Source organism: Atractosteus spatula, chromosome 20, assembly GCF_055471065.1.
Source record: "Atractosteus spatula isolate fAtrSpa1 chromosome 20, fAtrSpa1.hap1, whole genome shotgun sequence".
Classification (NCBI taxonomy): domain Eukaryota; kingdom Metazoa; phylum Chordata; class Actinopteri; order Semionotiformes; family Lepisosteidae; genus Atractosteus; species Atractosteus spatula.
Window position 1 is genome coordinate 13,788,764 of NC_142725.1, and position 22,981 is coordinate 13,811,744.

Genomic DNA, 22,981 nt, shown 5'->3' on the forward strand with positions numbered 1-22,981 from the left:
CACAGGGACATCATATGACTTGAAGCTAATGTCCTGTAAGCACTTCAAGTTTTCAGCAGACCTGGCCTGTCACGCCGCGGAGCTGGGAAAAGCCAGCATAGCCGGAGCTCTTATGTGACACATACTGCTGTCACATTACTGTGCTCTCACCGCACTGAGCCGGCTCACTCTAGCACTAGACACTTTTATTGCACAAATAAAAGGCACAGAATGTTTTTAATAAGCCAATGGAATGGGAGTTTCCCAAGGCAGAGCAGGAAAGTTCCTGAGAATTACACCGCCTCTCCACTCCACTTCACCTCTAGGAATGTTAGAGTAAATCCTTTGGAAATGGTCCTTAAAGCTGATTCTAGGAAATCACCTGCTGTCAGACTGTTAAAACCAGTTGTTCTCTGGTGATCTTACTAGAGGGCAGTATTGTGTTTTATGCTTTCCACTTCAGAGAGTGCAGTTAATTTTCAGGGCTTGCTCCATTCTTTCTCAATCATCTGTCTGCATTAAAAATAAGTAACCCCCCGACCCACAATGAAATGTGTGTGTAATTTTGAATTGAAAATTAGTACAGATTTTTAATGGTGTGCTATAACTGATAATATTTTGACTACATTTCATTCAATAGTTGTGTTTAGCAAGTCTAGATGCATTTTTGAGTATGTGGGCGTATGCGTAGATAATTTCTTTATGGAACATAAAAATGTTTAGGAAATTAGAAAAAAACTATCAGGTGAATGAATTAGTATAGTAGTACTAGTATATGTAGCATGACTTCCCATGTTCTGTATAACATTCTAAACACTGTGGTCTTTAAAACAACAATAAAAATGTTATATTGTTGTAACACAAGGGTTAGAAAACGCACTGTTATCGGAAATAAGCCAAAGTTTTTGAGATTTATTGAGCAAGATCCCATATGAACACCATCCATGCTCTTTGTCATGAATCAATCTACTTTCTGGCAAGTCTGACCATGGGACTTTGAACTCTAAAGTTTTGATGCTAGAAAGTTATTAGCATGAAATGAAAAGTTTTGATGGATGATAGAAACAGTTTGCTCCTGGATAAAGTGGATTTGTAAGTGGTTTCTGGAACATGGAAGCAGACATTTTCATATGTCTGCCTTTAATACAATTGCTACTTCTCCCTGACAAATGAAACCCCATTAAGGAGTATTATTTATGAGTACCACTTGCTCCATTTCCCCCCCACTGCTTCTTCTGTAACCTATGCTGTTTAATGATGATGGATGATTTGCTTCAATTATTGAAAGCAGTCCATGCTAAGCTTGGCTTGACCCCACACTTTCATGTAATTGAACAATACATATACAACAGCAGAGCTAAACATTGCTGCATAAAGCAGTTCAGCCTACCTGTATCTATTTTTGAGGTTCAATCTCTGTGAATAATTCTGACGTCTGATGTATACTGTTAGGGTTATTATAAGCTCTATCTTCATCTTTCACAGCTTGAAATTTAAATTTGATGAAGAATGCTTCACAAAATCTTTCAGTCCTTCCACTGTCACTACATGCCTGTGGTAACTCAGGACACATTTAGGAGACATGAACATAAATGTACATTTCCACCTGTTGGTGGTGGTGGAGGGGAGTCCCCATTACCTGTCAAGTGCTTTGAGTGAAGTGTCCAGAAAAGCTCTTTAAGTGTAAGCAATTATTTTTATTATTATTCACAAATGGTACAGTGTTACACAGATGATTTAAAGTCTCTACTGGCAAATTCCGAAACTTTTTTATGGGTTTTCCAAGTTAATTACATGAAGGAAATTGCCCTTGAAGACCCTATATGGTCTTCAGTGAATAAAAAAAAACAACACAAATATAAACTAATTAAAAATATCGGTGTCTTCCTTGCCTGTGAGATTTCATTGCTTCAGTACTGGCAAACATCTTCATCAGGTGGTAAGAAGGTTTGGTGTGTACTACAAACTTGTCCTGTGAGGTTTTTTTAATTCAACTCAAAAAGAAACTTGAAATTAAAAAGGCAAGAGCAGTGAGGTCTGTTTATAAATAAATCTTTCTGTGCAGCTGGACTGGAGCCAAACACTCCTTCGTAAGTGTCATTTACAGATGCCCAGCCTGTTTTTCACTAATCGCGTTCTTTCCCCATTTACCAACTTCAGGGCCAAAGGCTTAACTACTCCTGCTGAGTCCCAGCCCTGTCTCACGTGCACCCTGCTCACAGAGAAGACCAGTTACAGTAAATTAAGGTGGATTGGAACTGAAGAATTGTTTCCCAGAAAGCTCTAAAATCCTTCCTCTTGCTCTGAACTCCATCTGCTTGCTGGGGTCGCCCGTCCACATGTCAGTGACACCCACTTCTCCTGAGGTGTGGAAACTGGCTAAATCATTAGTGGAAATTACTCCCAGTGCATTCCACTAGATAATAAAGCTGTCACAGAGGCTATCTGATTATTGTCTTGCCATCAGCCCTCTCTCACTGTCTCCCTGATGCCCACATCATCGCTTTCTCCTGGAATATTAATGCCTGCCTGGGCAATGATTCATAACGACATACACCAACTCCCTGCTCCCCCCACTGGCTGAGCCAGTGTCACTGACGAGAAAACCAGCCTTTTAATTAGGACTCAGGTAACTGCAGAAGTCGACACCCAGAGAGTAATGAAATTCAGACATGGGTGATTTCAGGGTATCAGGTTCGCACTGTTTTGTTTTTGTTTGTTTCTGGGTGTCCAGAAAGAGCCCTCGATGTGATAACTAACAAGCTGCAATCAAAAGAACTTTCTCTTACAACTGAAAGAATGAGGGCTGGGGAAGAAATCCTGTCTTTTCTTATTCCTTTCTGTCACTTTGTTTTCCTGAAAACTATATGTTTAAAAAAAAACAACAACAGGGACACAATGGCAACTAACCAGCTTCAATAAACAAAAAGAAAATACAGTAGCTTAGGAAAATTTCTTGGAACACAAACATTTGTTTTTAATTAGGATATGAATGAAAGATCACTTCCCAGATCCTTCATAAAGCTTCATTCAACTTTACCAATATACAGTATAGAAAATTAAATGTTTGGTATCAAACCCTGTCTACTTAATGTATATTGAGATCAATGTTTTAAATCCATTCAAATATCAGTTCTCAGTCTTCGAAATAAATAGAAACATGAAGAGGCAAGTTAATTAGCAGAGGATAAGTCTCTGAGGAAAAGCTGTATGTATCTTCCCGTGAAGTCAACACAATGGATTCATCAAAACAGAAATTCCAACAATGGGCCGATCTCTGTGTGTGACCACACAAGACATCTACATCACCTCCAGTGCTCCTGAGTTATTACAGTCAAACCTGAGGATTGCCAGGGCCCAGGAGCAGTAAGAGCACATCTTCTGTTCCAATCACATGGAATTGTACACTCAGGCTTCACGCTAATCCACGCACCCAGGGAATTTAGGATTTTCCAGGAGTAATTTATTCCCACCAAAGAGGTTAATCTTCCATCTTGGATTGTGGAGAATGACACAGAGTGGATTACAACATAGACTTTACCTCAGACCAGTCAGTCAGCTATACAACTGCACCCTAATGGTCAGTGTACCCAATATTCTGTGCAGTACAATCCTATGCCAAGCTTCTTTGACTTCTGCATTCTTCCTTTTCAGAGAGCTTTCTTTGGATTGCATAAAAAACACTTCTATACTACCAGTTCTTTACAAATTAGAGTTCAATAAACAAACCTCATAAGCAATAAGAGAAAAAAAGACTCAATCCACATTGTGAGGCATAGAAATACATTTAATTAGATTATTAAATCTGATTGCAGATAAAAATCAGAATATGGTAGCTGATGCAGTTATCTGATGATGGAGCCATTTCGTTCACTTAGAATAACCCCCAGAGCTGTTAAAACGTGGAGTCTGATCTTGTTAGTAAACTAAGTTAGGTTTGGATGTTATTGAACAGTTTCAGAATGGTTTGTTACAGCAACCCTATCCCAGATTTATCTCAATAAACCTGAGCTGTTGCATTCTTTCCTGTACGTGTGCTTCATTGACCCATATCCCTTTTAGGTGATTCTTGTGGATCATGCCGTGTTATGATGTCATGGCCGAGGGCAATGCCTGCATTCCACAACTAAAGATAGCCATGCTTCGGATCCCAAAAAGGTACACACGCACTGCTGCCAACTACTGGGAAACAACACCTTCACCACAGAGACACGGCCTCAGCGTCAGTTCCAGTCTTTTGTGTAAAACTGGGCTTGTGTACACGGCTGGGTGCGTGAGAGATTATGTCAGCTAATGGAGGGTGTTGCTTAAAAACAACAACAGAGAAAGGGCAGTGAAAGGAAGGAGACCACTTAGACCGCAGTGAATGGACACAAGGGGTGCAGGGTAGAAGCTTATTACAATAAAGCTTCCCTAAGAAGTTCAAAAGCAACAGAAAAAGGCAAATTACAGAGAGGTTTTTATGTTGGCTCCTTGGTTAATTCCCATTAGTGGCAAGGTTCTTCTGGTACTATTTAAAGTATCTCAGTGGGAGCCTGAAACACAGGAGGCCATTAGCTTGGAAGAACACCTTTCTTATTGGCCACAGGAATAGAGACAAAAGACAAGCAACAGCTCTGGTTCTTTTTAAAATAATTCTCTGTTTCTTTTTTAAAGGCAATTGCAGAGAAAAATCAACCATTGAAAAGCAGAATGATCTGTTTTAGCAGAAGTGTTGGTGGCTGCCGAGTCTCTGCTTCAGTTTTGTTTTGTTTTTGTTCCCAGAGTGTTAATCACTCATTAGTCACTACAGGAGTCAATGTGCCCTGCAGATATGTCATCGATCTTTCTGTGAGATTAATGGAGAGCGGATTACAGACACTAAAGAGATTTTAATGATGCACAGACTGCACTTTTTCACATTCATGTAGCAGCTTAGGGCTTCTTAGTGGGACTTCTCTCTAAACAGCTAATTAATGGAGGTAGTTACATATTTTCCCCTCCATTCATATTTAAAACAGATTTTAGGTATTCAAGACTCCTTGTGCTTTCAACATGGAAACTAGTTAGAGGTAGGCAGTAAATGTTTCTGTAAATATTCTTGACCAGACATGTTAGTATTTAAGCTGTCTTTGGAAAGTTAGAGGGTTGCCTATTTACGTGTACCATCTTCACAGCTATGTATATTCAGTTAAATTTTATTTCTGCGCTTCAGACACTAAGCTTGGGTGGCCTGACGGCGTGATGGTTGGCATTGCTGCCTTGCCATACTGTGACACAGGGTTCAGTTCTGGACCTCGGGTGCTGTCTGCATGGAGTGTACAGCACATGTTTGCTCCCCTGAGAGCCTGAAATGGATGAAATGGTAAGATAATGGATGGATGGAGCAGCTGAGCTTTCCTATACTTCCACACTTCCATCCAATAATCATCATATCAGCTGATAATTAGAACCTCACAGATAACCATTTGACAACATTGAGAATTTCACATATCCGTTGCCCGTGGAATTATACCTCTGAAGATACAAGAAATATTAAAATACATCATGAGTTTCTGTGAATATCAGTGGTTTTACTTCACTTTGCACTTTTATTCTGACATGATGTGTAAAAGACTACTCAGAGCTAAAAAAACATTACTTTTACAGTTTTCCCACAAATAACAACAAAGGAGTAAAGAATATCTTCCGTTAAAGTCCTCTTTAAAGAGAATGGAATTCATAGGCATCATTCATTGATCACCTACTGCCACTCCAATGCTACAATGTTATTTTCCTTATGCTTAATTCTGACATGACTTTATCCAAATGTGGAAGTAACACAAAACTACAGGATTGTGGAACACTTTAATTAAATTAACTGCTATACTGTATACTAGCAATGGAATATGTGTGTCTGTTGTACATAAATAATAAAATTACTTTATACTACCTTAAAACTGCCAAAAAGATAGTACTGTATATGGTACTAGCTAAAATGACCAGATGCGGTCACTGCACATCTAAAGGTGGTCTTACTGTTCTCTAAAGGAGCTGGGAGAGAGAATACAATGGGCTGATTTCATCGACTTCAGATGTGTGGAATGAAATTCCTTCAGGAGCCACGAGCTACAGTATGATGTAGCTTCCCAGATGACTGATGGGAGACGCGCCCAGCCACTTCACACCACTATCCCTGAGGAATCCAAGATACAGAGGTGTCTGGTGTCATTGACACGTTGGTGACAAGACCATAATGTGGACAAATTGAACTGGCCCAAGAATTGCAGCTCTGCCACGTCTTTAGAGGTCATTTAGCAACTCCTTTCTTGCATCTTCCAATACAGTAGTCAACATACAGTATAGTTTAAAAGATAATTTGAATTCTTAATCAAAAGACTAGGGGCCATGTTTAAGAAATATATTGCCATACAAACTTACCCCCTGTAAGTACAGTAAGTTACCTACTGTATAGTGAATTTAGTGAATGTTAGATAGTGTTGAAGTGATTACAGTTGAACAACAATTAGAAAGTTCGCTTTAAATTCACATAAAAACGTTACCTGCCTGCAGGCTTCAACTGTCATCCCTGTGTGATAAGGAAACCTGATAATTTTGTAAGCATGTGGGTATTTAGACAATAAATTCCCAGACATAACACTGGAACTTGAGAGCCTGAATGAAACAGGAGGGTACACACATCACATTGAATTCACGGTACCGTTACAAACATATTTTTCGTAACGATGAATGGATGAATTGTAAAACACTAACTGAATATGTGACATGAAACGTATATCTGAACTTAAGACTTAAGTTTCAGCTGATGGATTTGGACTCCCTTGACTGAACAGACTGAACTGAACTTCTGTTATGTGTGTATTGAATGTATACTGTATGTGTATCTACTCAGTTCACAAAGTAATCAATTTCCTTTACTTTCTCTTAAATTTATACAAATGTCACCAAAAATGCATTTGATTCCTTGAATGTACAGTAATTAACTACTGAACAATTAATTTGTCCCTTTTTAACTCAGCTTTAACTCCAGCATGTTCCCAGTTTGGATGAACCCATAACCATATGACAGGAAAAATATATTTTGCATGTCTTTATTTTTGTTTTTTTCTTACATGATTCTGAAATTGCTATCACCCTTAATGGTATTTTAAGCATTTGAGCTACAACAGAAACAAAGCCTTTTAAAGAAATTCCTGCTATGGGTCTAAAAAAGGGAAATTTACTTGTGGCTTTTCATGGGTAGTGTAGCATCTTCTTCTTTATGAACATATTGGGTGTTAAATAAAGGGCACACACAGGCTATGCAGTGTGATATGCAGGTACAGTAAATAAAACAGTGCCATAAACTGATTCACAGTCATGTGGGTCTGTTTTTCTCCATGTGGTTGATATGATGTAATGTCTAACCCGGAGTTTAACACTTCAACACCAATGAAAAAAACAACACCCATGACACTTGAGAAGGTGACAATATATAGAAAATACCTTTTGATACAGAGTGATAATATATAGGCTATGCATACAAGAGACAAATATACTACAACGGATTATTTATGCTGTAAAATTAAGACAATTTTTTATTAAATCTATTAAACATTTCAATCAAATATGATCTGTGATACACAGTGTTTTGTGGTTATCACATCTTGCAAGACTGTTGTGATATGCTGCATGAAATTTTGTGTACTCTGTCATCTGTTGAATTAGTAATGGAGTGTCTCTGCTTGTAACAGTGTTTTAATTGGGAATTACATCTATAAATGGGTGTTTTGCTGCAGCCACAAAATTGTCAGTGTGCATTTCATTCAAAGTCTCCACATCCAGTGACTATCTAAGAGATAGAGAAATTAAAAACCCATCTTTCCTAATGCTTTCTGAAGAAAAAAGAATCAGCAAACTTCTTATGCTCTCTTAATCATAGAGCATAACTTTTACCTGCAACTAAATTACTGTTACCACTGTTACAACTGAGATATTTGGAAAAAAATGAATTGTCTGTTTATCAACCTGTACAATCAACAGGGAGCTGGCTGCTGAGTAAAGCTGTCTTTTATAAATACTATTTAATTCCATTCACATTTGAGCTGAATTCTCGGGGAAATGCACATGTCTTAAACGTCTTTTTTAATCTAAAGCATTGCTACTGACACTAAAGAGATGACAACAGACATAGGAGAGCTGCTTGTTATCTGGAACAAACACTAAGAGGAGTCACAGCCCACAGCATGTCACTCAATCACTGGAGAAGATTGCAAGTCCTCTTCCCTTCAATATTGAGGTGAGGTGAGTATTGTTCCAGAATGCCCTTTATTTAATACCAGAGATTTATGATTTGCTCTCAATGGAAGATGTCATTCTATTATGACAAACAAACGCTGCAAAGCAGCAACAGACAGGCTCTTCTGCCTATTCCACACATTAACACTGATTTTTTTTTATTAAAGCTTGAATATGAAGGAAACACATAGGAAAAACAGTTATGCAGATATGCATAATGGTATAACCTTTCTTATCCAAATGTAATTATAAAGATTTTCAACAGAAACTATAATAGTTCAAATATCTGAATATTACCTTATTCCTTTATTAATTAGTTCTGCTGTCATATTATTTTCACCTTTGATAAAAAGTGATCGTTTTTATTAATAAATTAGGTGCTAATTCCTACTGAAGAAAACAGATGACTGGTTTCATCTCATCAATAATAATCACCACCCTGTCCAAAACAAGAAATCTGTATCCTTTTTGCACATTAGACGTAGGGAAAGTTCCAATAATTATTAAAAAGTTCCTAAAAAACGTACAAAGGCTACGAAATGTAAATGTAACATCCATCCATTTTCTAACTACTTTATCCAATCCAGGGTCACTCTGGACGAGATGCTAGTCCATCACAGGGGACATACAAACACAGACGCACAGATCATTATTGCAACTAGCAACTTAAATTGGTTATTGCCAAGCATTAAAATGGCATCTTTGGAGACCATTTAGTGGATCCTCAGAAACACTTCACCACGAGATCAGCAAATACGTTTGAAATGCTCAGAAATATTTTTTCCTGTCATGAATGGAAATATGTTAGTTAAGCAAATGGAGCTGACACTACAATCTATTTGTATACACAACTTTTTGGAATATTTTATTTTTAATATCAGCATTACAGCATTCTAATGGACTTTATTGTGATTTGTGTGGAAGTCAGTTTGAAAATGGAAGGTCCCTAGTGAACAGGATTGCAGAACATGAGGTCCCAGTGCCAAAACAGACTTGTGAACTCTTGTGATCAGATGGAGACGATGACAATATAGCACAGTAGACTATTATAACCTCTTACTTACAATTACATTACCAAACACTATAGACCGATATCACTACTGAATTACAGATACAGTATGAACCAGTATATTTGGATTCATCATTACTGCATTGGGAGTACAATGCAGAACATTAAAGATCTTTGTATTATTGAATAATAACTGCAACCCAGAATATTTTACCATATCCTTGGAGTACTTAAAACTCTAGAGTTCCACGATTAGCTGTACATAAATCATGTAATTCATCTAATTTCATAGGAAAGGTTGTGGTGCTATGGACGTTTTGGATCCTGTCTGTATTCATGGTTATATTGTCTAAAAAGAGAATGTCTAAAATTGCAGAGTAAAATTCATATAGACATTTCTGAAGAGATATCAGAATTAAGTTATGTGAATTCCAGAAGAACTGGTTACTTCATTTCCTGGTTTAAGCAGTGTAAGTTTTGATAAGACAGTATCTAATAATGAAGTGCAAAGACAGTGCTGACAGCTCAGGTTTGCAAACCCAGTGGCTATGGGTCCTTCTTCCTATCCGTAATTAAGTGTGAGATTCTGCTTTTATCCTTCAATGTCCTTTTGACCTGCAGGTCTGATTATGAAGTCTGAAAGCCTTGCTGCACTGGAAAAGACCAGACTGTAGCCCTTTCCTAAAAACTAGAGCACTGCTAGACTTTCCATTGGGTTAAACACTGTGAAAGCAGCTTCGCAATTAACTCCTTCTGTTATGCCATGTTTCAATGTATAATTTGATTTCCCTTAATATGTTCTGTCAACACGGTTCTGTTTTGAACTTTCTAAAAATCAAAGTTGGTTAGTTTTGACTAAATTTTAAAAACTCAACTGTTTTTGTTGGCAACAAAATTGTAAAATACCACCAGCAAGTGTAGTTGTGTTTTATTTCAAGTCTTTCTTGTATTTGGATAACTAAGAGGACAGATGTAGTAATATCTTTCAAATTGAATTTAATTAAAACTTTCATCCTTAAATTGGAAATCAAGGGCCTAAAGCTTGGTTTCCAGTAAAACCTCTGTGAACTAAGACATCATAACCACATTTTACATTTTGGTCTTGCAATCTGCAATAGGCAGTTGGTTTGATTTTTTACTTCACAATCTTGAAATTTACTTTTTGATTCATTTTGCAGTATAAGGTAGGGATAGTGCAAGATTGGCAAGGTAGGGGTTCCTTGCCATTCAAAGGGCTAAAATGATACAAGCCCGAAAATCACAAATAATCATAATCAGAGTACAGGAGGAATACAGCAGCATGAGAAAGCCAAATAATTCTGGATAAGCCATATGAGCCAGAGGGTGAAGGAGGGGACTGGGTGCTGTGCAGAATAATTGCTAAGGATTGGGTGCAAAGTGTGTTGGCAGCAGGAGAGAGAGGGGAGGGGTCAACACTAAGATTGCTGGCAGAGGAGGAGGGGAGAGGGTGGCAGCGGAGTGAAGAGGCAAAGAGATGGAGAAGTCCAAAGGGAGGGAGAAAGAAGAGGGAAGTAGGAAAGGCCAGACATAGAGCAAATAAAGTTCAGATGCTGGAAGGAGGAGGAGGCTGTGAGATATGGGAGGAAGTATTAGTATCAGTGAAAGGAAATGTGAGGAACATTTGAGCAGTGTCATTATAAAAATGACAGGAAAAGCAGTGGGAGGAGATGAGAGGACTCTAGGAGCAGGCATGGAGGAGAACAGAATGGGAACCTGGACAGAACCTTGGGGTACACCAGTGGAGAGAGAATATAGAGTACACAGCAAGTCTTACCTGATATGTGTTATTATAAAGGTAAGAGCAGAAACAGATGTGAGTCTGCATTCTGAACCAGTGAAATATTAATATTCAGTAGATTAGTATTAGAATTCCAATTTAATTCAAGTAGGAGGATGTTAGTGCAAAAGATACAACTTCAAAAGTCTCTTAGCAGTACATCATAACAATGAAAAAGCTGTATTTATTTAATTTAATATGAGGTTAACAGAGCAGCTAACCTTAGAACATGCAGTACTATGGCAGAATTCTCAATTAGTCCCATTTCACTGTTAATACACTGACACGAGGGCCAGTCCTCTGTAGTGTCTGATGGGTCTTGCCAACACAGGATTTTATTCTCACTTATTCCTACATGTACATCTTGCTGCCTTTCAAAAAGCTTACTGCACATGCATACATCATGATAACTGCATATAAGACTGTAAAATATTGAGGAATAAAATACAGCATAAAAGGTAAAAGAAAGCAGAACTACAGCAACATCATCCAGGGAAAAATTAGGTCTTTAGTGTCACAGAAGCATGTGACTCCTCAGCCAGACATGGTTCCAAAGATAGAACTGGCAGGGTTCGGCCAGGTTAGTAAAATTTTTACCTGACTATGTTAATGACCATTGGACTACCATGGAAATAGAGCCTTTCCGAGAATCTTTGCCAGCTTTTCAATTAAACATAACAGGATGTGTGACCAATTTAGCATTCAGATGAAGGAAATGCATTTAAATGTAAACCTGAAACATTTCAGTCCTCTCAACATGAAGGCCACATTGGCTGAACTGATCCAGATCTCACTGCTTGACAAATTCTACAGAATGGAAAAATAAAAAAATAAAAAACAGTAGTTGGAACAAGCTGAAGTTCCAAAGAAAATCAACACTGTATGTTATGTAAATCATTTACAATTTAACCAATGTGGAGGTTCCACAGTGAGTAGCTAATGTGTTAGAAATCATACTTACACTCTGCTTCCATAACATTTATCACTGTGGTACTAGAGCATATTAGAATGTACCTGATGCCAAGTGACTTTTGGCTGTCCCCAAAATCGAGAGAGTATGCTTTTTTCCAGTTCCTCAGGAAATCCATTTCCTACAGTGAGAGGGTCCTGCCCATCCATGAAGCGTACCATCCCCAGCAGGACAAAGACATCCAGCAAATGATGAGTAATTAACTTCAAGATATCAAATTTACCACTCAGCATGGAACCAGAGTTGGGCTAATTGACATTTTGCAGCCTTTTGCAACAGGGAGCAATCAAGTGAATTTAATTCTTGCAGTGCAACATTGTCTGCAAACACAGCTTTCTTGTTAATTCATCCCAAACCGAAACTTTGCCATGAAAGTTCGTATTCAGAGAACTGGTGAGCGGTAGTAATTTGAGGACCATGACTTAAATCCGTACTGTAGGAAATACAGTTTTATCAAACATTTTACTTCCTTTTGTAAAAGGTGTCAGAATTAGTTTATTCTGCATTACATAATCCTTTTAAAGACACATAAACCATTTCTTTAAAAGACTTTAGATTTAAAAAAACGTAAAATCTAAAAAAAAACATTTTGAGTTTAACATTCATTTTCTTAACTACATTTCAATTAATACCTTAGTAAGGAGACACAGCTGATGGTAATATTCTATTAAAACTGAAATTAATTAAAGCATCCCTTGTCTCTTTTGAGGCCATCAGTACCAGCTGGATGTGATGAATGTGGCCAGTTGTAAATTCTTGTGATCGGAAATGCCCTGCCCCAAATCAGCCTGTGTCATTGCTTTCAATCATGCGCCATGGCATTATGCAGTACCAGCACCTTAATGATGAACCCACACCTTTCCCCACGTCAGCAGCAGTAAAATGGAAGACACTGACTAGTCCATTGATGTCATGCTGAAGTCATAGTAACCACTTTCAACAGTGAGACGGCAAAATGTAACACATGCACTTTGAAATTCTGACAAAAAAAACAACTAATTCCAGAGCTGGATAATCATATGTATAATGATGCAAACTTTATATCTCTAATATTGAGGGTAATACAAAGTCAATGAATACTATAGGCACGGTGATCCATCATGCAAAATTAAAGAAAACTAGGCAACAATTTGGAAAGAGGAATGTTTAAATATTTAACTGGAATATTTTTTTAATCAGCTCTGTTCGGTTACAAAAAATCCAAGTTTAGACCATAGAGTTTCTCTTGGATTGGGAAAATGAAACCCCTTTCTCGTTCTATAAAAAGCCTCTCTTGGCCAAGGCTCCTTCTCTGCCTGATGTTCTGCATTCCTCCAGCCCATGGGCAGCAGTCACCTTCACATAAAGGATGCAGTGACCCACACTGAGACAAAAAATGAGCACTGCGACTCCCTCCCTCATCAACATGCTAATTACCAGCACAGCACTAAATCATCTGGACGCAGATGCTCAATGAGCCGTGCCTTGTGAAAGAAGAAATTGTGAACAGCGTGGTGAAAGGAAATATAGAAAGCTACTGAAAAAAACAGTGAGTAGCAAACAGAGTCCCAGAGTACAGAACAAGCTGCAGAGTCACAATGGTAAAAGCTGATAGCCTGGCTTCATTTAAGTAACAGCTGGATGAAGTTCTCTGATCCATGAGCTACTAGCAACCAAAAAGATCAGATGACTCAAATGGCCTTCTTTCATTTATTACCCTTTGTATAAATGTGTTCTTGAGAGTACCCAAGCAAAAACCACACTTCCTCAAATTCTTCAGAACGCTGTGAAAGTGCCTCCAAGCTCTTTTATATTTCTAGAAGAAAACTGAAAGTTTCAAACAGCCTGCCCTATAAAAGTACACCAAGGGAATCTATGCATGTTTCAGTATTTTCTTACTGAGTAGGCTTTTCGAGCTGTACAAAAACACTGCAAAAGTAGAACTGTAGATTGTAAGTGTTTGTGTGAATATTATAAAGGTAGACCAGATGCAAACATTCACAGAAATTAATATTAAGGATATTTACTACATCATTTAGTGTTTACTTGGTTAATAACAATAACAACCAGTAGGAATAATACTTTTAAAGGGACCATGCAAATTTTCATTCCAGCCTGCGAAGAAAGAGTCGTGTTTTTTTCATGTCTGAAACTAGCAAACTCACTCAAGAGGCCTCTGCTCATATCACGCCCAGGGCTCAGACTTGGATCAAACAAGTTCACTGAGTACAGTATTGAATAAAAGGTTAAAAGTGCTTTTCATACAGCACTGGGGGGGATAGGTATACATGGAGAAGACAGTGTTAGACACGTAAATAACACAGCCCTGGTTCCTTCTCCAACGCAGGGAAGTGATGAGCACTTCTTAGTTATATGTCATGAGGCCTCCAGGGTATTACACAATAAAAAGTGGTAGCCAAGTTCAAAAGTCCTCAGAAACTTTAAGTGAAGATACAGTTCTGTATCCATGGCTACGAACCCACTATCAGGAAAACATTCAGTGGAACGCTAGAAGAAGCCTTCAGCACCGTGTGTAAGCCGATCAAAAACTCTGCTGTAGGGAAATGTGCTTCTTCAGGGAACTGTAGAGAGTTTAAATAAACACTCCAAAATGTTCAGCACCGCGTGGAAGTCTTTGACAACTTTGGTAGGTAAAGAGAAAATGCAAGGATGATAAGAAGCAGTGACTGAGGAACCAATTTTCAATTCCATGGATATGTCTTTAACTGAAAATGAAATAAAATGCACTATCTTGCAGAAATTTGGGCATGTTATCTATTAGAAGATTAACAAGACACTGGAAATGCTCATGTCTATTTGGAAATTGATAGCAGTATCACATCTACACACTGTACGTAAGGCGTAAGGCAGGTCTTGTTCCTAGTTTCCTGCACAAATACATTTTAAAAGCAAACCTTATAAAATATACCTTCATGAAACATAATAAATATGTCCTGGAATTTAATTCATTCCCCAATACTCTGACATTAATAACCTAATTTAATATTGGTATTTGCAAACACCAAAAGGTAGAAATATTTTATTTGATGACTATTAATTAATTCAGTATGCAGTAATGACTCTGTTATTTGGATATGTTGAAGGATGGACAGGTATATAAATGTTTTGATCAACAAGTGTGCATTAGGGACATCAGAATTTTACCCTTCACTATTCTTGTAGAGACATTACAATCTCTCTTAATGAAGAACTATAGAAAAGGTGTAACAGTGACTGAAGAGCTTTACAACGTACTTGGATTTACTAAAACATATTTTAGGAAAGCTTATTTAAAGGCTAAGAAATGGTAATTTCCGAGAAATCAATTTAAACCCAAAGAGAATAGAATATGAGCAGCATGCCTAAACATGGAAAATAAATTTTCATTTAATCTGTAGGTCAGACATATTCAAAGCTTGTTCTATTTAAAACAATTTTTATTCCAATAATTTTTAATTTCCATGTTTATTTCTAAAAACTGGGAACTCATTTCTAAAAACTCAAAACTATGCATCACATTTAGTTTGGAAATTACTTTACTTACAATATGAAGCTCACAACAGAATGGAACCTCTATATAAATTATTTCATAAATAGCAGCTTCATATGGCACAGAAATGCCAATGACATTAAACGACTAACATAATCACAGCTGATGCAATGACAAACACACTTTAATTAACCCCTAAAGTCAGCTTCCTCACAAAATAATGATGCATGCCAGACAGGAGCTCAGTGTACAAATGTGCCTTAGAGCTTGGGATCTTCTATACAGTATATTAACAACTGACACATAGTCATACAGACTCGTGATTCAAAAAGGGCAAAGCAACAGTGCAAACAATTTTTCTTCAATTTAAAAATTGACTGAAAACACACACAACTAAAGAAAATACAAATGTTCTATTGGAAAAGAGGCCAGATCAAATTAATCCTTGACCCATTTGCTTTTTATAAATTGAATACCTGCTATTTGATACCAACATTCCATTGGTCAGAGATAAGAAGCTCCTACCAACAATAATGTTGGATTCGTCATTTAAAGTTTCAAGTGTCACACAACAACATCTACATCTACAGTTCTTTCAGCCTGAAAGTCTTTCATTTTTGTTTGAAGTTGTTCATTACCAAGTCAATTACTTTGCCAATAATACAATTTTCCTTGGATGATCTCCATTTCTGCAGCCTTATAAATCAGATAAAAAAGTAAGTTAGGGTTGTGATTTTTGAAGCGTGGTCAATAGCTTTGAGGCATGAAGTATCTTAATAAGTTTTCCATTTGATATTGATTTTTATTTATGCATTCAGCAGGATGATCAGGGAGATAATCTGGTTATATCCTCTGCACAGGTTATTCAGACACCTTGAGTTATTCGGTTTTGAGATGGAAAAAGGGAAAGTGACAGGAGGAGAAATAAATAATTTCACCATGCTCATCAGAATTATTCATTTCATTTACTTCAGCGAGAAAAAAGTACAGAGGCATGCAGTTTCCCAGTGACCCAGAGGAATCTCATTTTATACAACTGAATACCTGACCAAATCAGTACAGTAAGCCACCAGTTTCTAGAGTCAGAGTCAATGTAATAAAAAGGAAGAGATTTCATTAAAAAAATATAGAATATCAAAAGAAAAGTCATGTGTACTGTTCTGTGTTACATTCAACACTTTGCTCAAATTTATTAGGATTTCTTATGGGTAGTAGAGATATCCCAGAGAATCTGTATAATAAGAATGGTCATAGACTTTTAAAAAGAATATTCCTGTGTTTCTAAAATAATTAAATTGTTTTTTACTCTCTTGTGGTTTGGGATACTGTACATGTGCTGTATTTGGATCATTTGTGGTTACCATGGTGATCCACATGACTCCTTATAAGGGACCCAACTGACCTGGGTCATTTAAGTCTTGGAGAATAGTTCGATGGAAGTGTATGTAATAAAAATGTCATCGCTGTGGATGGCAATGGAATTTGCAAAAAGAGCAAAAAGCTGTTTTGACAGATGTAATAAATGCATTCCAATTTTTAATGTGTAATATTCTAACATTTTTGGAATCTTCTCATATCATATCACATTTAGGGCCTGTATGGACAATACAAAACGTGGACAACATAATTAACAATACATCAAATATTTAGATATTTGATTCTAGAATCTTATTCAACATGGTAGGCCACAAAGGATGGCATTATTATTGCAAACAGTCTGTGGAGAACTCATTTCATGCCGTGAAAGTAGGTGACCCCCTGCAATTAATTCACACACATACAGTACTTTCTACTTCCAGGGGCTCTTCAGATTTGCTCTGACAGCTATAGAAGCTCCAAAAGGAGGTGAGTGGACTGAATTCTGAAGAGAAACAGGCAAGAGGCAAGAAAAAAAACATGCCATTTCGAAGAGGAAACTTTGAAAAGTGTGAAACATTGTCACAGGATTTTCCATTCAGGATGAAGCAAAAGCTGCAGTCTTGGGTGATTTGAGTCTTGGCTGGGAGAGGTTGGAGAACTTTTGTTAATAGTAATAATAACTGTGTTATTGTTATTTTTTATACGGACCATCCACTCAAAGCACTTCACAGGGAATAGGGACTCCATTTCAGATGGGTAGCCCCCCCTGCAAGTAATCAGTAAGCCAGTTCATCTTACCTTTTATCATGCAGTCAGATGGGCATTATCAGGAGGTTAAAGGCTTAACCATGACTGGTTAAAGGCCTATTGGAAATCTGGCCAGGACAAGATCCCATTTCGAAAAACACCCTGGGAATTTTAATAACCACAGAGAGTCAAGACCTCAGTTTAACATTTTACCCACTGTCATTTTTACAGTATAGTGTCCCCGTCACTACACAGGGGCATTAGAACCCATGCAAACCATAGGTTGAGCGCCCCCTGCTGGTTGCACTCACACTTCCAGCAGCAGCCTTAGCTTTCCCAGGAGGTCTCCCATCCAGGTACTGACCAGGCTCACACCTGCACAACTTCAGTGGGTTACCAGTTGAGAGATGCAGGGTGAAATAGCTTTTGAACTGTAAACCGTGACATTTAAAACTGTGTGCTGTGAGTGCCATGTAGAAACCAAAAGGTCTTTTCTGAAGCCTTACATTTCCTTGATAAAATGTTTACATTATTGACTCACTAAAAGAAACTGGAAAGATAATATATATGGGAAGCAAAGTAAATCTGGAACAAATTGTGGAGCTATAACTAGTGCAGAAAACGACAAGAAAACTACCATCTTCAACAAATCATCATAGCTGATTAAAAGAGTATTAAAATGTTGGAATTAACCATCATTGTTTTAGGGATGATTTCTTAGAGGTTTAAATGAATATGTGGAGTATGACATCATGATTATTATACCATTGCAGTTTTAAGTAAACATTTTGGCTTACAGCAACATACCTTTCTCCTTAAATAAAGCAAAATCAAACTAATGTATTCTGTTCAAATCCATGGCATGTTGAAAGAACAACAACATCACTTTATTAACCCTTTACAATTTCTTGCATTAGGAATGATCTTTTCACATACACCAGCTTGCTCTCCATGAGACACACAGACAGGGAGAGAGTCTGGGGTCAGATCGCAGGGTCTGCCATGTACAGCACCCCTGGAGCAGTCGGGGTTAAGGGGTCCAATGGAGTAGGATTCCTCTGCTGGCTGCGGGATTTGAACCAGCAACCTTCCAGCCACAGGCACAGATCCTTATCCACAGAGCCACCACTCCGCCCAAGAAGTCTAAGATGTTGATTACGCTAGATCTACCTTTTCTAAATTATGTTATCTTCTAATTTAGTTCTGATATTTATTTGGATAACCTTACACTTAATAGATGTCAGTCTTTCTGGTCTACATGTACTGGGTTGAAATTTATCACCCTTCTTGTGGATGGGTACTACATTACTAATTCTCCAGTCCTAACCCTTTCTTGAGTGACTGTTGAAAGAGTTGCATCAATGGCTTTTGAATAATATATCTTGTTCCCTTGAATACAATTGGCAAGGTACCATCAGGCCCTAGGGATTTATTCATCTTGAATAAGTATTTATTAATCTTGAATTAATATTGAAATTCCTTTAATAAATGTTGTTAACTTATGCCCTTTTTTAATTTTATGAACATGAATAAGGGAACCAAAGCCAGAGTTTTCTAAGTGCAAGAGAGCACAGTATATCTCCTTCGTGATTAAATATTGTAAGTATATTTAGTTTTTTGTATTTTGCACATGTACATGCAGATTTGTAGCTTGAGTATGTGTAACATACTTTTAAACAAATCTACAAAAATGCATAACCTGGTTGTGCGGTTATATTTTATTGCATGACAAAAGGTAATATTTAACAAATAAAGTACAGCATTCACAGCCACACACTGCACAAAGCCTAGTTTGTGATGCAAACTAGCATAGCTCGTGCAGTGTGAGGAATGCTGGTTCAGGGTAGCCCTTCTTTTACAGTAAGAATAGGCTGGATGCCAGGTGACGTGACCATGTAACCAGCTCTTTTTTGAGAGGCCATGTGTACAACTTGAGAATATAACTACAACAATCTCTTAATACTACGCTGGTGTCTGTGGTATAATAAGCATTGACTTTGTTAAATCAGAAGGAACAATTTCATTTTTTATGTAATTTGCTATTTACGATGTTGAAGCTAGCCCACCCAATGGGCATTTTTAGCACAAGTGATTTTGTTCTAGTACTCTCCCAGATATTAGGTTTTGCTGGATGGCTTGAATCTAGGGTTTGAAATATCAATTCAAGTGGTCAAACAAAGGCAAAAAGATAAAATGACAGAATACTATTACCGCTAATATATTACAGAATATACTGTATTGTACCGCTGCTACCAGTAGTATTACGGATATTAATTTAAAAAATTCTTATATTTACAAGCTCACAAGAATTTGGAAGTTTAGCAGATGTTAGCAGCATACAGTAGTTGCCCTACACACAGACTTTGTGAATGCTAACAGCTGAGCTGAGGTGTTTAACATACGCACTCACCATGTCTTCAATAAGCATAGGGAATGCAAACTACAGTAAAAATACTAAATATGAACCATTGTGAAGTTTCTGAAATGCTTGTTTTATGTGTATTCGAGTAAATATTTGCTTTTTAATGTTTACATTTTTATTGCACTGAAATTTAAAGTTCTTAAGATTTTCAGCAAAACTTCCTGACTCATATCTCTTGCATCAAGAAACGTGCAGAATAAGGTCATCTGCATGCGATTATTCTAGTGAATAAGTAAAAAGCCCAATGCAGTTATAATGATTACAAACCACCTGATCTGTCTGTGATCAGACCATGAAATGGAGCAGCCAGCTCTACAGACTGGCACAGCATGCACCAAAACTTTAGTGACACTTTAGGAACAACAAATATGTATTCATATTACAGTACCAGTTGCCATGAAGCAAAATGCATAAAAATAATAAGGCAATACAATCAGGTGTTTCACATATCCAAGGTGTTGATATATTCTTAATTAATTTGCTAAAGCCAGGTGATCAGTTGTTGTACCTTTAGCCTCCTAAATGCTGACTGCACAACTTTTGATTCAACAGCTAACCTACATTCATGTCCAGCTGTAACTAACAGGACATTTTATTTGATTTTCAACAGGTTATTTATTGTTTTCAAATCAAAGTATCATGATGGAAACAAAGTCAGAACTTCAGAATCAAGAAAGTAAATAATGCACATTAAATATTTGCCTTAGTTTGTATTTTACAATTATATTAGTCACAATATGAGCAGCATTGATTAATTACTGTTAATTAGTATTAGTATTAAATTAATTAATACTGAACGTGATCTATTGTTATTCAAGGAAAAAATGTTCAAAAAAGAAACAAAAATGTTTAGACAGCATTGAAGAATTTAAACATAATCGATATGTTTTGTTGATTAATAGAGATAACTTTATATGCTTTATCTATTCTATTGCCTTGAAATGGGTTGGCGTCAAGTATCTTTCACTTTTGTTGGTATTTTCTTCAAGCAGCGGTAGTTTCTAACTACAGCAATCACCGTAATTAGGATTACACATCCTTCGTATCACGAATGATTGCTGTTTTCACAGGTTATTACAACAGACTAATGGGTATTATCTATCAGCAAGGTAGTAGATAGTCCTTCAGAGATTCTGAAAACGACAAGCCCACTTTTCCTTTTAACTCGGACATTTAATTGGAATCGCACAGGTCTCGGTGACGACATTCACGAGCGATATAAAAGCAGAGGACCGGCATAGGAGAGCGAAGAGAAACCTGCCGAAGCTCACGGTAATAAAACTCCGGTAAATTTGATAAAAGGAGTCTCGGTATCCCCACGAAGCAGAAAAGGAGAAAAAAAAACCCAAACTGAATTTCAAGAATGATGACAAAAGTCAGCATCTACTGCGCTGTACTGGTGCTGCTTCTGAACCAGATTGGAGCTAAACCGGTGTCCCACCTGCAGGTAAGACTTTTAGAGTTTGTGGACTTAAGAGTACTTTGCTGACACTGATTCCAAGCGTATAGATTGTATTTATTCCTTTCAGTTGGATCAAGCTACTATTTAAACACTTGCTCAAATTAGAAATAAAATATCCTTGTTATAGCATCAATAATGTGAAATAAAGCGTCTTTATTTAATTTATTTTCCATATGAAAATCTCGTGGTGTTACCTTTAGAATTTAAACACCAACCTACTGTACAGCATTGCAGGTGTGTCTGTACGACCTTACATTCAGAAATTCGTTGTTCTGGATTCGTGTGAAGGTTGTGAAGGAACTTTTCTGTTATTCCCTCTTGTGAAAGGCAATGTATTCCTGTATAATAACGAGCAAGGCCAATGGCTTGGCATTCGTAAGGCGAGCACCTGCTCTTCTGCGTGTCAGGGCTCCTTAACAGTTTGTTGTTGGGTTTTTTTTCTCAGACCCTCACACAGCTCTTGGAAGAGGAACGTAATCCACCTTATCCCGCCTCAGAAGAGGCTGAGGGAGAAGGAGACTTGACAGCAGAAAATGGTGCCTACAACACGGCATCAGAATTGCCGTGGAACCAAAACTCAAGAGATCCCGAGCAGTCTGCGAACGAGGACCTGATGCTGCGGCTCTTCAGCGATATTCTGACATCCTCCAAGAGATCATGGAGGAGAATGAAGAAAGGGAATCTGAGGAGCTGCTTCGGAGTCCGGCTGGAAAGGATCGGCTCCACGAGTGGACTGGGGTGCTAACCAGGCCGGTAAGCTAAAAATACGATGGCTATTTTCAAATGGAATGCCCATTAACTATTTGCTCGTTGATAAGTTGCAAATTTTAAATCAGATCGAGTGCAGAAAACGCATATTACAGCGACATACAGTATGTTTTCTACAATGTAGTCTCCATGAGACACAGCGCGCAGGATTTAAGGCGCAAAGCGAAAACGCGAAAGTCTGCCCAAGTGAGAAAGCTACAGCATACCGTATCAAGCCTAGTGTTGATTAGATTAATAAGGTGTCCTTTATTTCAGAACCAGGAGGCTAGGCTGTTGTGTGCAAAAAAACAATCTTAACTCGTGCGTTAGTTCGTGCGCAAAGTTAGACTTGCAAGCCTGGCTGTGCGTGATGAGAAGAGAAGTTCACAGAGCGGCTCTGAGCTGCGGCTGTCCTGCTCTCGCACTCACGAATGGGTATGTTTTCTTTCTTTCCAGGTGTTACCGAGCCCAAGGAGTAAACTCGGGAAAGTCACCTTACACAATGGACGCTCTTCTACTCATTCCAGAAAGAATGGCCTGAAAGTTTACAACAGTATTTATTATGAAAGTATTTAATAAAGATGTAATGTGTTTGTTTTCAATTGAATGGTTCTAGTTTAGAGATGTATATATTTTAAATGAAACTATTAGGCTATGAAGTCTATTAATATTGTTTTACCTATTTATTCTTCTTGTACAAAATACCTTGAAATATCTATGGAATTGCATAAAAACAAAATAAATATTTTGCTTAGTAAGTAAA

General features: G+C 37.5%; 1 protein-coding gene across 1 annotated transcript; it reads left to right on the forward strand.

Moving 5' to 3' along the window:
• Positions 1 to 21,226: 21,226 nt before the first annotated feature.
• Positions 21,227 to 22,981, forward strand: nppal (natriuretic peptide A-like). The gene is made up of 3 exons (XM_088938049.1): positions 21,227 to 21,456; positions 21,917 to 22,224; positions 22,675 to 22,981. The coding sequence occupies exons 1-2, from the start codon at positions 21,373 to 21,375 to the stop codon at positions 22,214 to 22,216; spliced, it is 384 nt and encodes a 127-aa protein (XP_088794175.1). The 5' UTR covers positions 21,227 to 21,372; the 3' UTR covers positions 22,217 to 22,224; positions 22,675 to 22,981.

Excerpts from the sequence above, each read along its gene's own strand:
- nppal (XM_088938049.1), top strand. The coding sequence starts at position 21,373 with ATGATGACAAAAGTCAGCATCTACTGCGCTGTACTGGTGCTGCTTCTG. Across the intron at positions 21,457-21,916 it reads AACCGGTGTCCCACCTGCAG|ACCCTCACACAGCTCTTGGA; the intron begins GTAAGACTTTTA and ends TTTTTTTCTCAG.